Source organism: Triticum dicoccoides, chromosome 7B (assembly GCF_002162155.2).
Source record: "Triticum dicoccoides isolate Atlit2015 ecotype Zavitan chromosome 7B, WEW_v2.0, whole genome shotgun sequence".
In the NCBI taxonomy this organism is placed as follows: Eukaryota; Viridiplantae; Streptophyta; class Magnoliopsida; order Poales; family Poaceae; genus Triticum; species Triticum dicoccoides.
This window is the reverse complement of record NC_041393.1, coordinates 486470020-486484498: the sequence shown is the minus strand read 5'-3', so window position 1 is coordinate 486484498 and position 14479 is coordinate 486470020. Positions and strand designations below refer to the sequence as shown.

At 47.7% G+C, this 14479-nt stretch overlaps 1 protein-coding gene across 1 annotated transcript; it reads right to left on the bottom strand.

The window, feature by feature from the left end:
- Positions 1-1847: 1847 nt before the first annotated feature.
- On the bottom strand, positions 1848-3585 carry LOC119335223 (crocetin glucosyltransferase, chloroplastic-like). Its single transcript, XM_037607380.1, has one exon. It carries the CDS (start codon positions 3508-3510, stop codon positions 2080-2082), a length of 1431 nt encoding a protein of 476 aa, XP_037463277.1. The 5' UTR covers positions 3511-3585; the 3' UTR covers positions 1848-2079.
- Between the last annotated feature and the right edge of the window lie 10894 nt (positions 3586-14479).

Here is a 14479-nt window from a genome sequence, read left to right as displayed (position 1 = left end):
ACCATCGACATTGCCCCGGTGCTAGTGGACATGCGGGAGGTCGAGGAAGCAGGCGCCGTCATCCATGGCCCTGACGTGCTGCCCGAAGAAAACCCTCAGATGGGGGTAACCCCCTCCCACCCAAAGTGGTTCCGAGTAGCGGCACGGTCGCCGCCCCCTCCGGGGCCGCCATCGAACCCATGACCATGAGGTCCGGATATGGCGGTGGAGCCGGAGTGGCCGGCACCGCATTGGTCGGGCGAGGTGGCCTGGTGCAGATGGGTGACGGTGCGCGGAGGACCGTCCTCAAGTCAACGCCGGAGTTCGCGAATCCGGCAATCCACCTCTCGTGGATGCGGTTCCCGCTGGCCTCGATGGCGGTGAGGGGACGACGCGACGGCGGGTGAGCCATCAGAGGAGAGGAGAGAAACGGACGGTGAGGAGAGTGGTGTGAATGGAGCGTGGGCGGTGACATGAGAGAGAGAGAGAGAGAGAGAGAGAGAGAGAGAGAGAGAGAGAGAGAGGAGTTATTGAGACGTCCTGCCGGTCTGCCGTGCTCCCCGAGGCGTGTAGCCAAGAACCATGTGTGGTCGCGCCGAGCCTGACTGCTGAGAAACTGCCAATTCAAAAGTAGCTCGCGGGCCAGGCCCGAGACTGCTTTAAGTTTCATGCGGCCCGAGATTTAGATGCAGCCCACGCAACCAAACAACGCGCTTTCATCCCGCGCAGGCCTGGTTGGGCCTTATGCAGACAACCAAACACGCCCCAGACAACCTAGAAATAGAACGTGGGTTAAGAATCTTAAAGCTTGCTCCGCCTTTGATAGTCTTGGTGTTGTCGCGTCTAGGGCTGCAAATGAGTCGAGTTCGGGCGGTTTAGACTAGTCTCAACTTAACTTATACTACAATTTGAGCGAGTTCAAAATGAACGAAGCTCAAGACCGAGCGGCTCGTGCTCGCTTGTAACGATCTCAAATCGATCTCGAGCTAGTTTTGAGCTAAATAAAAATGGTTTTCTCAATAATCTAATGCAATTTTTGGAACAAGGTAGGCCACAACACAACACAAGAAAGCCTTAGCACGACGACTTCCCGACTCTCTACTACAACAAGTTTTTTCCAGCTCTGTCGTGGGACGAGCGATGATGACGGCGCTCTTTCGGCTCGCTTTAGTGCTTGTAATCGTCGCTAGGTTGTTGTCTACGGATCTGGATGTAATTTTTATTATTTCTGGTGCTCGTTGTATTGCCATGCTTGAAGATGAATAGATCAGAAGTTTTTTCGAAAAAAAAAACCATTATAAATTTTACTTACGTTCTCTCAACTGAAGGCTTGTAATTAATAACAAGAAATTATGAATGAACTAGCAAAGGAAGAAAATGAAGGTACGACTGCTCTTAAACTTTGGCCAAAATAACTACCACATATCATATTAAGGCTAAATTTTCTCCACCCTTAATTAGGCTTTCATGTTTACTAGTAGGTAAACTGGAGAAAAATGGTACACAACATATATGGTACTAAATTATCTTATTATTTTATAATACTCCATCTGTTCCTTTATATGAGGTGTATTTGTTTTTTTGATAAAATTTCACAATGTGCATTTGTTCTAATTCCTCCTAGTTCGGTTCTTAGCCATCTAGAAAAAAGGAAAATATCTTTTTACAAATTGCATGTATCTCTTCTTGTGGCAAAAGAAGAAAAGTATCTGTGTCGATTGCATCCATCTCTTTCTTTTTTGGACTAACCGATTTACTTGCCACTAACCAACGATTTGTCAAGGGTATTTTTGTCCTTAATTATCTAAATTCTGTGCCTTGATCACCGTGTCAAAAATAATACGCCTTACATAAAGGAACGGAGGAAGTATATATCAAAACTATTTAATAGAATTATATGATATCGAGCTATCGAGCGAGCCAGTGTCGGCTCAATCAGCTCGTTTCTCGATCGAGTTATATTGTTTCTCAATTGAGTTACATGAAGTGCTCATACTCCACTAATTTCTTTTCGAACGAGTCAAAATACGAGTCTCGAGCTTTGTTGCAGCCCTAGTCGCGTGTCGCATTTCTCCTAGAAGCTGGTGTGAGACGCTGCTGTCACAAGGAGACACCACTACTGATGCCCTCGAGGAATACCCTTAGATTACGATCCGACGAGCCACCTTTCCCCAGAGCCTCTACGACCGCCGCCTTCCACTCTGACGCCGCACGCCGTGCGCCCCCCGCGGCCTCGCCCTCCCGCATCACCTCCTCTACACGCCGCCTCACCTCGGCCGCGCGAAGCACGCCGTCGCCACCCACCTCCGCGCGCGCTCCGACGCGCCACTCGCACTCGACGAGCCACGCGTTCATCCGCTGGTCCGACATCTTTGGCACGCACACCATCGGCACGCCGCACGCCACGCTCTCCATCACGGAGTTCCACCCGCAGTGCGTCACGAAGCAACCCACCGCCGCGTGCGACAGCACACGCACCTGGTCGCACCACTCCACCACCATGCCGTTCTTGAGTGGCGCGTCCATCTCCGTCTCCGACGCCTCGCCATCCGCGAGCTCCGCCTTGATGTCCTTCCGGACGACGCACAGGTACGGCCTCCCGGTCTCCTCGAGTCCGAGGAGCAGTTCGTCGAGCTGCTCCCTCTCCATCCTCGCCAGGCTCCCGAACGCGACGTACACCACGGAATCGGCCGGTTTGGCGTCGAGCCACTCCATGTACTTGACGCCGTCCTGCTTGAAGAGGCCGGCCTCGTCGCCGGACGGGAGCACCGGGCCGATCGGCAGCGCGTCGTACGCTCCCACCGCGGCGAGCGCGCCCTCCTCGAGTTCCTGGCACGTGTTGACGAGCACGGTGGCTCTGGGGGTCTCCCTGTCGAGCGTGTCGAACAGGTCGCGGACGGTAGTGTACACGCTGTGGAAGAAGTCGGACGGATCGGTGGACTCGGTGAGGAAGGACGGGAGGTCCCGCACGGCCTGCGGCGGTAGGCCCGGGAACCGCACGAGGAACGACGGGTCATGGCGGTGGTCGGCCACGACGGCGGCGTGGCCATGGAAGTAGTGGTAGTAGACGGCGAGCACGGCGGCCGGCTGGATCCAGTAGAGCGCGGACGGCAAGCCTTTGTCGCGCGCCACGTCCGCGGCCCACGGGAGGAGCATCGTGTACACGACGCGGGTCACGGGGCGGCCGCGCTCGGCGAACGCGTCCACGAGCTCCCCGACGCTGCGCGCGCCCGCGGCTTGGAAGGACGCCATGTAGTCGGTGAACGCGGCAGGGTCGGTGCTGCTCCTAACGTACCCGGCCTCGGTGCCGTCCGAGAACGGGAGGAGCTCGAGGCGGCAGTCATCGCCACCGCCGCCGTCGGGCGCGCCCGCCTCCGCCGGGAACATGCGGCGGTGCGCTGCTTCAGTGGTGGAGAACGTGACGAGCACGTCGGGCGCGGCGGCGAGCAGGCGCCGGGCGAGGCGGAGCGCCGGCGCGATGTGGCCCTGGAGCGGGAACGTCAGCACGAGGAAGTGCGGCTGCGGAGACATGGCCCCCTCTCTGACCCCGGTCACGGGTGGCTTTCGCGTAGCGCTAGATGGGGCGCAGTCGATCTGCGACGACGGCAAGCAAGCGATTTGTGTGGTGGCGCGAGGGAGCGTGGGTTTTTATGGTTCCGCGCGTGCCCGTCACATGTTTGACGAAACAGACGTGGGGAGCTAGGTTTGTGTCAGGTGTGACGTATCTAGGTTCTACGCCCCACCGTTCATATAGGTGCGCTGCGTCCATCCATTGGTTCATAAAGAGTCCAAATTTTATACTGTTGAAGACATAACAGTCCAATCGTATCAGTTGGCGACGTGAACAATCAGGCATAGGGTTCGGGGGGACGGCCGGTTTGGTTGGACACCGGTGGCGCGGCTCCTGCCGTCCTCGGACTGCTGCTCATATTCAGTTTTTTTAACGTTGTCAAAAAGTTTTAATTAAGGCGAACAGAGCTGTCTAGTTAATTAACGGAAATCGGTCAAAAACTGTCACAAACTTGCTCATCCATATGAAATGCTGCCAAATAGTGGAGCCACGGGATCACAGAGGCCAACAACACACTTGACAAAAAATCACTGTAACCTCTAGGAGCATCTCCGATAGACGATCCAAATGTAAAAATACCTAACTTTTGAACCGTCTGGGGCAAAAAACGCTGCTCCAACAGACGGTCCATATGTAAAAAAATTGGACCGCGGCCTCCCGGTGATGTAAAATACAACACCTCGCGGTGCAAATTTGCATCACGAGATACAACTGGTTCAAATTCGGCGATCGCCCGCACCCGTCCATCCGCCCTTCATTTCATTTCACAACCGTGTCCGTCCGCCCGCCCGGACACCAGTCGGCCGGAATCCGCCGCCGCCACCGTCCAAATCCCCGCCGCTGTCACCGCCACCGCCCTTGCCCCCATCGCCGGAAGCCGTCTCGCAGCCGCCCTGGCGCCACCGAATCGGGAGGCAGCCGCGGTGGGATTCGGCGCCTCCTGCGGTCCGCCTGCCCCTGTAGGCCTCCGTCGGGTCCTTAGGCCGCCGCCCGCCTCTGCCGCTACCGCTGCTCGCTGGCCTGCCCCGTTGCCACCGCCTCCCTGCCCCGCCGCCACCCCGCACTGACCCCATCCAGTCGAGCTGCCGGCCCTGCTGGCCCGTGCAGCGCGCTCGTGCCGCTGCTCGTGGTGTTCGCGTCGGCTGCTAGCCGCCTCCGTCACTGCTGGCCGGCAAAGGAGCACCTACAGGGGAGCTCGGGCTCCGGCCATGGCGACCACTGACGAGCACGAGAGCGGTGGCAAACTACACTGATTGAAAGGGGAAAATAGGGGGATTGGAAGAGGAGCTCATCACGAGGGGAATGGCGCGCTCGGGGAGGTCAGGGAGAGCTTGATGGCGACGGATTTGACGAAGGCGACCGATGTCCCGAGGTTGAAGAAGACGATCAAGGCGACTTTACATCTTCGTTTTGGACCATTTGTTGGAGTTGCTCTTTTACATCTCCGATTTGGACCATCTGTTGGAGTTGAGCATTTTTCGGAGCTCCAAAACGCACTTTTTGGCGGTCCATACTTTACATCTCCGATTTTGGACCGCCAAAATTTAGACCATCTATTGGAGATGCTCTAAGCACTTGGATCACAACATCATCAATGAAACCCCGTGGCCCCACTACAACTTGAGAAAAATACAACGTCAAAGACAACACACATCTCAGCCCACTTTCAACAAAAAAAGACACATCTCAGCCCACATTTGCATCCTAGATAGGTGTATCATGAAACCATTTGCGCCTTCACATTATAGCTACCCTTCTTATCTTTGCACCTACTAGATTTCTTCTTGTGAATTCTGTCAAAAAGAAAAGATTCTTCTTAGCGAATCAACCTGTGGTTGGATGGTTAGAGGGACTGTGGTATCCCCAGCCCACCAGGGTTCAAATCCTGGTGCTCACATTTATTCCTGGATTTATTTCAGGATTTCCGGCGATGCACATTCAGTGGGAGGAGACGTTCCGTCGACGATGAGGTGCCTACAGTGACTTCGTAAATTTCAAGATGATATGCCGACTCAGTATTTCGGAGGTGCTCATAGGGGTAGGGTGTGCATGTGTGCGTTCATAGGGATGAGTGTACGCGCGTGTATATGAGTGCTTGTGTCTGTACTGATGTTCAAAAAAAGATTTCTTCTTGTGAATGCCAAATTGAGGGCGAACAATACCGTTCTTTGCATTTGTTCCTCTTTGCATTATGCTTCGAGAGACATCAGATCATTTTTTTTCGAATTTAGCATCCAAATTAAATAGGTATTTGACAAACTTAATGGTGAATATGTCCATGAGGTTAGGCAGCGGCACAACGGTCACATCATCACCCACATGAACAACATGCCCGATGTACTCAGGCGAGTGTGTGGTAGTTGTCGGGGTTACGATCCTGACAATGAGTACTAGGGGTACGAAAGAGGGGCAGAGCCTAGCTACAACGCAGGTGTAACACTCGGTGTTTAACGAGTTCATGCCCCTCCCGAAGGAGGTAACAACCCTACATCTCGTGCCCTGAGGCTTGTTTTCTTTGGGGGGGGGGGGGTATGACTACAGAGATTGCTTAACCCCTGCCTAAGAGGAGGAGTGCGGCTTACATAGAGTGCACCGCAGCCTCCATTGCTCCCATGTCACCGGGGCACCTAATGCTCGTAACTACGGCAGTTACAGGTCTAAATAGTCACAATAATGATAGCTATAGGTCATGGTTGCTATGACTATACTTCAAGAATGACATAGGATTCCCCGACTGTTGCAGCTCCGATATCGTGCCTTCATCTCCTTAGTCCGAGTGCTTGTAGACATGCCGACTGAAGAGGAGGCGTCTGAGTGCTGTCGAGGTGTCCGAGTGGACTTCCAGTTATACACATCTGAATGCTAATATGGTCCAGAGACACATCAATGATGGTGTGGCCCCCTCCAGATGATAGGCCTTGACCCTACCTATAGTAGGTGATCTCATCATTAGCCCGCGAATCGGTTGAGGTTTCGTATGGCAAACGGGCTGAGCCTCTCGGTTAAGCTCGAATGCTTCAGGGGCACTCAAAATATGTTTTCGAATGGTGGCTTTCTATGCCTTGTATGAAAACACAAGGATTCTAGACTAAAGGGTTCCCTGAATGACCATGTGTTGTTGACCGCCGAGAAAAACTTGGTGGCATTCATTTGACTCTCAGTAGAGAAAGACTTGAGGTTCGAGTGTGGACATGCCATTACAACTCGAGTGGCGATGGTCTGACTCTCCGGGGAGATGCTACTCCTTATCCCAGGGGAACACTAGCGCGGGTCATCTCCAAGTCTTAGTTTGCGAGTCATGCCCCTTGGAGCCTAGTGAAAGGGCCAAGTTAACCCGCGGAGGGGCGTCAAGCTCGCCTCATAGCAATCCTGAAGGTGACTTCAGTCGGGTGTTTAGCATGGTCGAGTGCATGGGTCCCCGCGGAAGGTGGTCAGTCAGGACTGTCGAATGCCCTTTAGAAAAGGGACAACGGGCTGTCAATCGGATTTGATTCGCTGCAGAAATTGTGAGATTGAATTTGAGTGTGCACGCGCAGAAGCGGTAACGATGTGGGTTAGTGGGGAAAGTGGGGGCATGATGCCTCGATTATTGCTACCTCTTGAGCTTGCGTTGTTTTTCCCTTGAAGAGGAAAGGGTGATGCAGCAAAGTAGCGTAAGTATTTCCCTCAGTTTTGAGAACCAAGGTATCAATCCAGTAGGAGACGACGCACAAGTCACTAAATACCTGCACAAACAATCAAGAACTTGCAACCAACGCGATAAAGGGGTTGTCAATACCTTCATGGTAACTCGCAAAAGTGAGATCTAATAGAGATAATAAAGTAAATATTTTTGGTATTTTTGTCGTATAGATTGGAAAGTAAAGATTGCAAAATAGTAAACGAGATTCAACAATATGGAAAAGAGACTTTTATTTAATGGAAAAGAGACCCCGGGACATAGTTTTCACTAGTGGCTTCTCTAGAGATAGCATGTATTACGGTGGGTGAACAAGTTATTGTCGAGCAATTGATAGAAAAACGCATAATTATGATGACATCTAATGCAATGATCATGAACATAGGCATCACGTCCGTGTCAAGTAGACCGAGACAATTCTGCATCTACTACTGTTACTCCACTCATCGACCGCTATCCAGCATGCATCTAGAGTATTAAGTTCATAAAAACGGAGTAACGCATTAAGCAAGATGACATGATGTAGAGGGATAAACTCAAGCAATATGATATAAACCTATCTTTTTATCCTCGATGGTAACAATACAATACGTGCCTTGCTGCCCCTACTATCACTGGGAAAGGACACCACAAGATTGAACCCAAAGCTAAGCACTTCTCCCAAGGCAAGAAAGATCAATCTAGTAGGCCAAACTAAACCGATAATTCGAAGAGACGTGCAAAGATATCAAATCATGCATATAAGAATTCAGAGAAGAACCAAATAATATTCATAGATAATCTTGATCATAAATCCACAATTCATCGGATCTCGGCAAACACACCGCAAAAGAATATTACATTGAATAGATCTCCAAGAACATCGAGCAGAACTTTGTATTGAGAATCGAAGAGAGATAAGAAGAAGCCATCTAGCTAATAACTATGGACCCGAAGGTCTGTGGTAAACTACTCACGCTTCATCGGAGAGGCAATGGTGTTGATGTAGAAGCCCTCCATGATCGATTCCCCCTTCGGTAGATTGCCGGAAAAGGCCCCAAGATGGGATCTCACGGGTACAGAAGGTTGCGCTGGTGGAAAAGTGGTTTCGTGACTGCCCCCCTGATGTTTCTAGGGTATAAGAGTATATATAGGCGAAAGAACTAGGTTGGTGGAGCTACGATGGGCCCATGAGGACGGGAGCGCGCCTACCCCCAGGGCGCGCTCTCCTGCCTCGTGGACGCCTCGTTGTGTCTCTGACTTCAACTCCAAGTCTTCTGGTTTGCTTTCGGTCCAAGAAAGATCATCGCGAAGGTTTCATTCCGTCCGGACTCCGTTTGGTATTCCTTTTCTGCAAAACTCTAAAATAGGCAAAAAAACAGAAACTGGCACTGGGCCTCCGGTTAATAGGTTAGTCCCAAAAATAATATAAAAGAGCATATTAAAGCCCATTAAACATCTAAAACAGATAATATAATAGCATGAAATAATAAAAAATTATAGATACGTTGGAGACGTATCAAGCATCCCCAAGCTTAATTCCTGCTCGTCCTCGAGTAGGTAAATGATAAAAACAGAATTTTTGATGTGGAATGCTACCTAACATATTTATCAATGTAATTTTCTTTATTGTGGCATGAATGTTTAGATCCGTAAGATTCAAGACAAAAGTTTAATATTGACATAAAAATAATAATACTTCAAGCATACTAACAAAGCAATCATGTCTTCTCAAAATAACATGGCCAAAGAAAGCTATCCCTACAAAATCATATAGTCTGGTTATGCTCTATCTTTATCACACAAAGTATTTAGTCATGCACTACCCCGATGACAAGCCAAGCAATTGTTTCATACTTTTGATGTTCTCAAACTTTTTCAATTTTCACGTAATACATGAGCGTGAGCCATGGACATAGCACTGTATGTGGAATAGAATGGTGGTTGTGAAGAAGACAAAAAGGAAAGATAGTCTCAGATCAACTAGGCTTATCAAAGGGCTATGGAGATGCCCATCAATAAATATCAATGTGAGTGAGTAGGGATTGCCATGCAACGGATGCACTAGACACTACAAAAAAAATACACTTCCGTGATGATACGTGTTTGTCACAGTAGGTCGCGTTTTTTGTCATGCATGTACATCCATGACGATTTTATGACAGAATCAAGATAGTCATACCTGTGCTATCGTAGAAGTGTTCCATGACATTTCCAAAATTATCATCACGGAAGTGTCCACTTCCATGACGATAAATCGCGGTTCACAGAAGTGCTTTCATCAAGGGTGACCGGCACGTGGCATCCACCGTAACGGAACACCGTTAAGCTATCGGGTCCGGTTTTGGATCCGATAACCCGTTAACAGCCTGGACCAATGGGGATTTTCGACGTGTAAAATCATCATTGACCGCAGGAAACACGTGTTGCCTCACCATTGGGACAGATGTCATCCACTCATTGGACAGGAGGTGCCTATGATAGGTCAACACATGGCACAGCCCAACAGTGGCCCATTCCGGTGAAAAAGGTCGGCCCAGTAAAAGTTAGCAGGCCGGCCCATATAAGGCCTACTTGTGTTAGGTCAATTTAAGCCCACGGCCCATACGAGATGTGCCAATTCGGCCCGTCAACAGCCCGTTAAAGATTTGACACCATTGCAGCCCATCGTCAGTTCGAGCCCGTTAACAGTCTGCTCTATATTTGGGCTCAATATCGGCCCGATGAGATTCTGGCCTGTTAATGACCCATTCAATGGATGGGCCAATTTTCAGGATGTACATCTTTCGGCCTTTTAGCAACCCATTTAAATGTTGGCTAATTTCCGGCCCGGTGTGTCTTTCAGCCTTTTGACGGCCGATAAATCTGATGGGCCATTTGTAGTCGAACCTGAGTTTCGGCCTTTTAGCGGCCCATTTAAGTGTTGGGCCAATTTCTGGCCCGGTGTCACTTTCAACCTATTGACGGCCCATAAATCAGTTGGGCCATTTGTAGTCGGACCTGAGTTTTGGCCTTTTAGCGACCCATTTAAGTGTTGGGCCAATTCTCGGCCCGTGTGCCTTTCGGCCTGTTAACGGACCATAAATGAGTTGGGCCATTTGTAGTAGGGCCTTTTAACGGCCCATGCCCTTCATGGTCCAATACCAGCCCGGTTTCTCTTTCGGCCTGCTAAAGGCCCACAACACAGTTGGGCCATTTACAATATGACTTGACTTTCGGCCTCTTAGTGGCCCATGCTCTTCATGGTCCAGTACAAGCCTGCTGTCTCTTTCGGCCTGCTAAAGGCCTACAGTATAGTTGGGCCATATGTAGCCCAAACTTAGTAACGGCCTATTAACGACCCGTGAAATAAATTGAGCCCACCTGTTGCCCGCTTTGATGTCGGCATGTTAACGACCCGGGAGGTAAGAGGGTCGACCATTGACTTTTGGCCTAGTAACGGCCCATTAACTTAATGGGCCCACTAAAGTTCGTACATGTCTTTAGGCCAAATTAGATAATTTGAGCCCATTACGACGAGCAATTATGCACAGGACCAAAACCGATCAAGCAAAGGTACGACATACAAGGAATAACGTTGCACATTCAACATATATTACAGGAAATTTCATTCACTGGGCAATCAAAGATTGATGCCAGTGCAAATAAATGAGCAGAACCTAACCATCTACAACGTCACAATCTGCAACCACAGCACAGATGACTCCCATAAGCATGTGGGCAAGTTCTTGCTGCTTTGCTACACTGTCTCTGAAAACATTGATCAGTTGTTGTGTCGCACAACTCTGCACCTCTGATTCATCCACCATTTCCATCATTGCTTCAGCCATTAATTGGTTCACAAACATACATTTATTCCATTGCATTCGAGACAGAGGATACTGAACAGATTCAGATGGCGATTTTGGCAAGCTTGTATTATTGATAGTGGAGAGTGTCTCGACCACTGCGTCATAACATAAATTATGACGGGAACCAAACAGATTAATCATGAGTTATTGCCATATTACCTGGCCTAGATTTACTAAAAAGAAACAATGGGGTTGCCTTGCTGTTTTCAGAGTTAGTCTTCTTATCTTTAGCAGCCTGCACAAAATTAATACACTAGCACTGCTATCATTGGCCAAGTCAAATAATAGGAAAGTAACATTGACACAACGAACGTTTGGGCAACTAGCGTACACCAAATTAACACAATATGGCACAGCTATCATCAGCCAGATAAGGTAATACGAAAGCAACATTGACACAATGAATGAATGGGCAACCAAAGAAGCACTACAATTCAGTATTGTGCGTGATATGAGATAGTACACTCATGCAGCTCAGTATGCAAAACTACCAGGCAGTTTTCTTTACAAAAATCAACATTGGCACCTTTAACATTTTGCTACAACTAATTTTAGATCAGATAAAGGTTAGATTCACGCCGATTAACAAAATACATGTTGATGTAAAAATATAGTGATATACAACAGGTACTTACATCAGCATTGGAGCACAGAGAATTCCCGCAAGATATTTTCCTCGAATACGATCCCAATGGAGGAAGTCTTCTATCGTTTAACCTTACTTTTTAAAAGAGAGATGGGTAAGAAACATGTAGAAAATATGATCAGAATGCTATAAAATTTCATGATGCAAGGATACGCACACGCTTCTTAGATTGGAGTTGACATTCTTTTGCTGGACTGGAGCGGACTAGTTCTTTGGCCACTGGAATCTGCTTATTATCAGTGGGAGTTGGGTTTCTCTGTGCTGGAGCAGTATCTATGAAAAATGGAGTTGGTTTATTATCTCCTGGCGTTTGGATCTTTTGCAAAGACCTGGTTTGTAACCCTTCATATTCTAACATAGCCGTCTTCCCCTTGCATGCCTTATATAGAAGAACGGTGATTGAGTTATAAAACATGCTACAACAGAGATGGAATAGGTACTGAAGAATAGAAAGGCATGACATATTGACATGTATTCCCTCCATCTAGAAATAAATGGATGGGTCTAGGCGTATTTCAGTTCTAGATACATCCAGTTTTATCCATTTCTGCGACTTGTAATCCGGATGGAGGGAGTATGATGTAAGAGCTAGGGATACGACAGGACAACACAGTAAAAAAACACTGAAAAACCCACTGCAGAATCAAAGTATTCAAACCCACTAATATGAGATAGTACACTCATGCAGCTCAGGATGCAAAACTACCAGGCAGTTTTCCTTACAAAAATCAACATTGTGGCCTTTAATTATACATTTTGCTACAACTAAATTTAGATCAGATAAAGGTTGCATTCACGCTGACTAACAAAATACATGCTGATGTAAAAATATAGTGATATACAACAGGTACTTACATCTATATTGGAGCACAGAGAATTCCTGCAAGAATCTTTCCTCATAAACGATACCATTGCAGAAATTCTTCTATCTGTTAAGCTTATTTTCTAAAAGAGAGATGGTTAAGAAACATGTAGAAAATATGATCAGCATGCTATAAAATTTCATGATGCAAGGATAGGCACACGCTTCTTAGAATGGAGTTGACATATTTTTGCTGGACTGGAGCGGACTAGTTCTTTGGCCACTAGAATGTGCTTATTATCAGTAGGAGTTGGGTTTCTCTGTGCTGGAGCAGTATCTATAAAAACTGGAGTTGGTTTATTATCTCCTAGCGTTTGGATCTTTTGCAAAGGCCTTGTTTGTAACCCTTCAGATTCTAACAGTCGTCTTCCCCTTGCATGCCTTGTATAGAAGAATGGTGCTTTAATTATGAAACATGCGACAGCAGAGAGATGGAATAGGTACTGAAGAATAGAAAGGCATGACATATTGACATGTATTCCCTCCATCCGGAAAAAATGGATGGGTCTAGGCGTATTTCAGTTCTAGATACATCTTTTTTATCCATTTCGGCAACATGTAATCCGGACGGAGGGAGTATGGTGTAAGAGCTAGGGATATGACAGGACAACACAGCAAAAAAACACTAGTTGAATGTAAAATTGTATGCTAGCAGAATACATACAGAAATAACTAAGGCAACATACACATGTATGATTGGGAAACTAAGATGGCATTGCAACAGAGCACTAGAAGAACACTTCAATGTAAAAAAACTTGGTATGGTAAACAGATGAAGTACATACTTATGAATAACAATGCATAAGATATTCAGAAGCATGATGTCCAAATTAAGCAGATGGCATTGCGATAGAGTAGAATGACAGTACTTGAATTTGAAAACATGTTATCATGAATGGAATAGGTACTGAAAAACAGGAAGGCATGACATATTTACATGAATGATCAACATGCTAAGCACATGGCATTGCAACAGAGTAGATACACTCCAAGACATTATATGCATGTTGTACCCATATCACAGGCCAAGTTAGAGCAAGGACCTTGTGGGGTGATACATCTCCAACGTATCTATAATTTTTGATTGTTCCATGCTATTATATTACCCCTTTTGGATGTTTATGGGCTTTATTTTACACACTTATATCATTTTTGGGACTAACCTACTAACCGGAGGCCCAACCCTATTGCTGTTTTTTGCCTATTTCAGTATTTCGAAGAAAAGGAATATCAAACGGAGTCCAAACGGAATGAAACCTTCGGGAGCGTGATTTTTGGAACGAACGTGATCCAGAGGACTTGGGGTGCAAGTCAAGAAGCAATTGAGGTGGCTAGGAGATAGGAGGGCGCGCCCACCCCTCCTGGGCGCGCCCCCTATCTCCTGGGCACCTCGAGTGGCCACCGTCGTACTTCTTCCTCCTATATATACCTGCGTACCCCGAAAACATCCAGGGAGCCACTAAAACACAATTTCCACTGTCGTAACCTTCTGTACCCGCGAGATCCCATCTTGGAGCCTTCGCTGACGCTCCGCCGGAGGGGGAATGGACCATGGAGGGCTTCTACATCAACACCATAGCACCTCCGATGAGTTGTGAGTAGTTTACCACAGACCTTCGGGTCCATAGTTATTAGCTAGATGACTTCTTCTCTCTTTTTGGATCTCAATACAATGTTCTCCCCCTCTCTTGTGGAGATCTATTCAATGTAAACTCTTTTTGTGGTGTGTTTGTCGAGATCCGATGAATTGTGGGTCTATGATCAAGTTTATCTATGAGAAATATTTGAATCTTCTCTGAATTCTTTTATGTATGATTGAGTTATCTTTGCAAGTCTCTTCAAATTATCAGTTTGGTTTGGCCTACTAGATTAATCTTTCTTGCCATGGGAGAAGTGCTTAGCTTTGGGTTCA

Bases quoted from the DNA above. Each gene is read 5' to 3' on its own strand.
- LOC119335223 (XM_037607380.1), bottom strand. From the start codon at position 3,510: ATGTCTCCGCAGCCGCACTTCCTCGTGCTGACGTTCCCGCTCCAGGGC.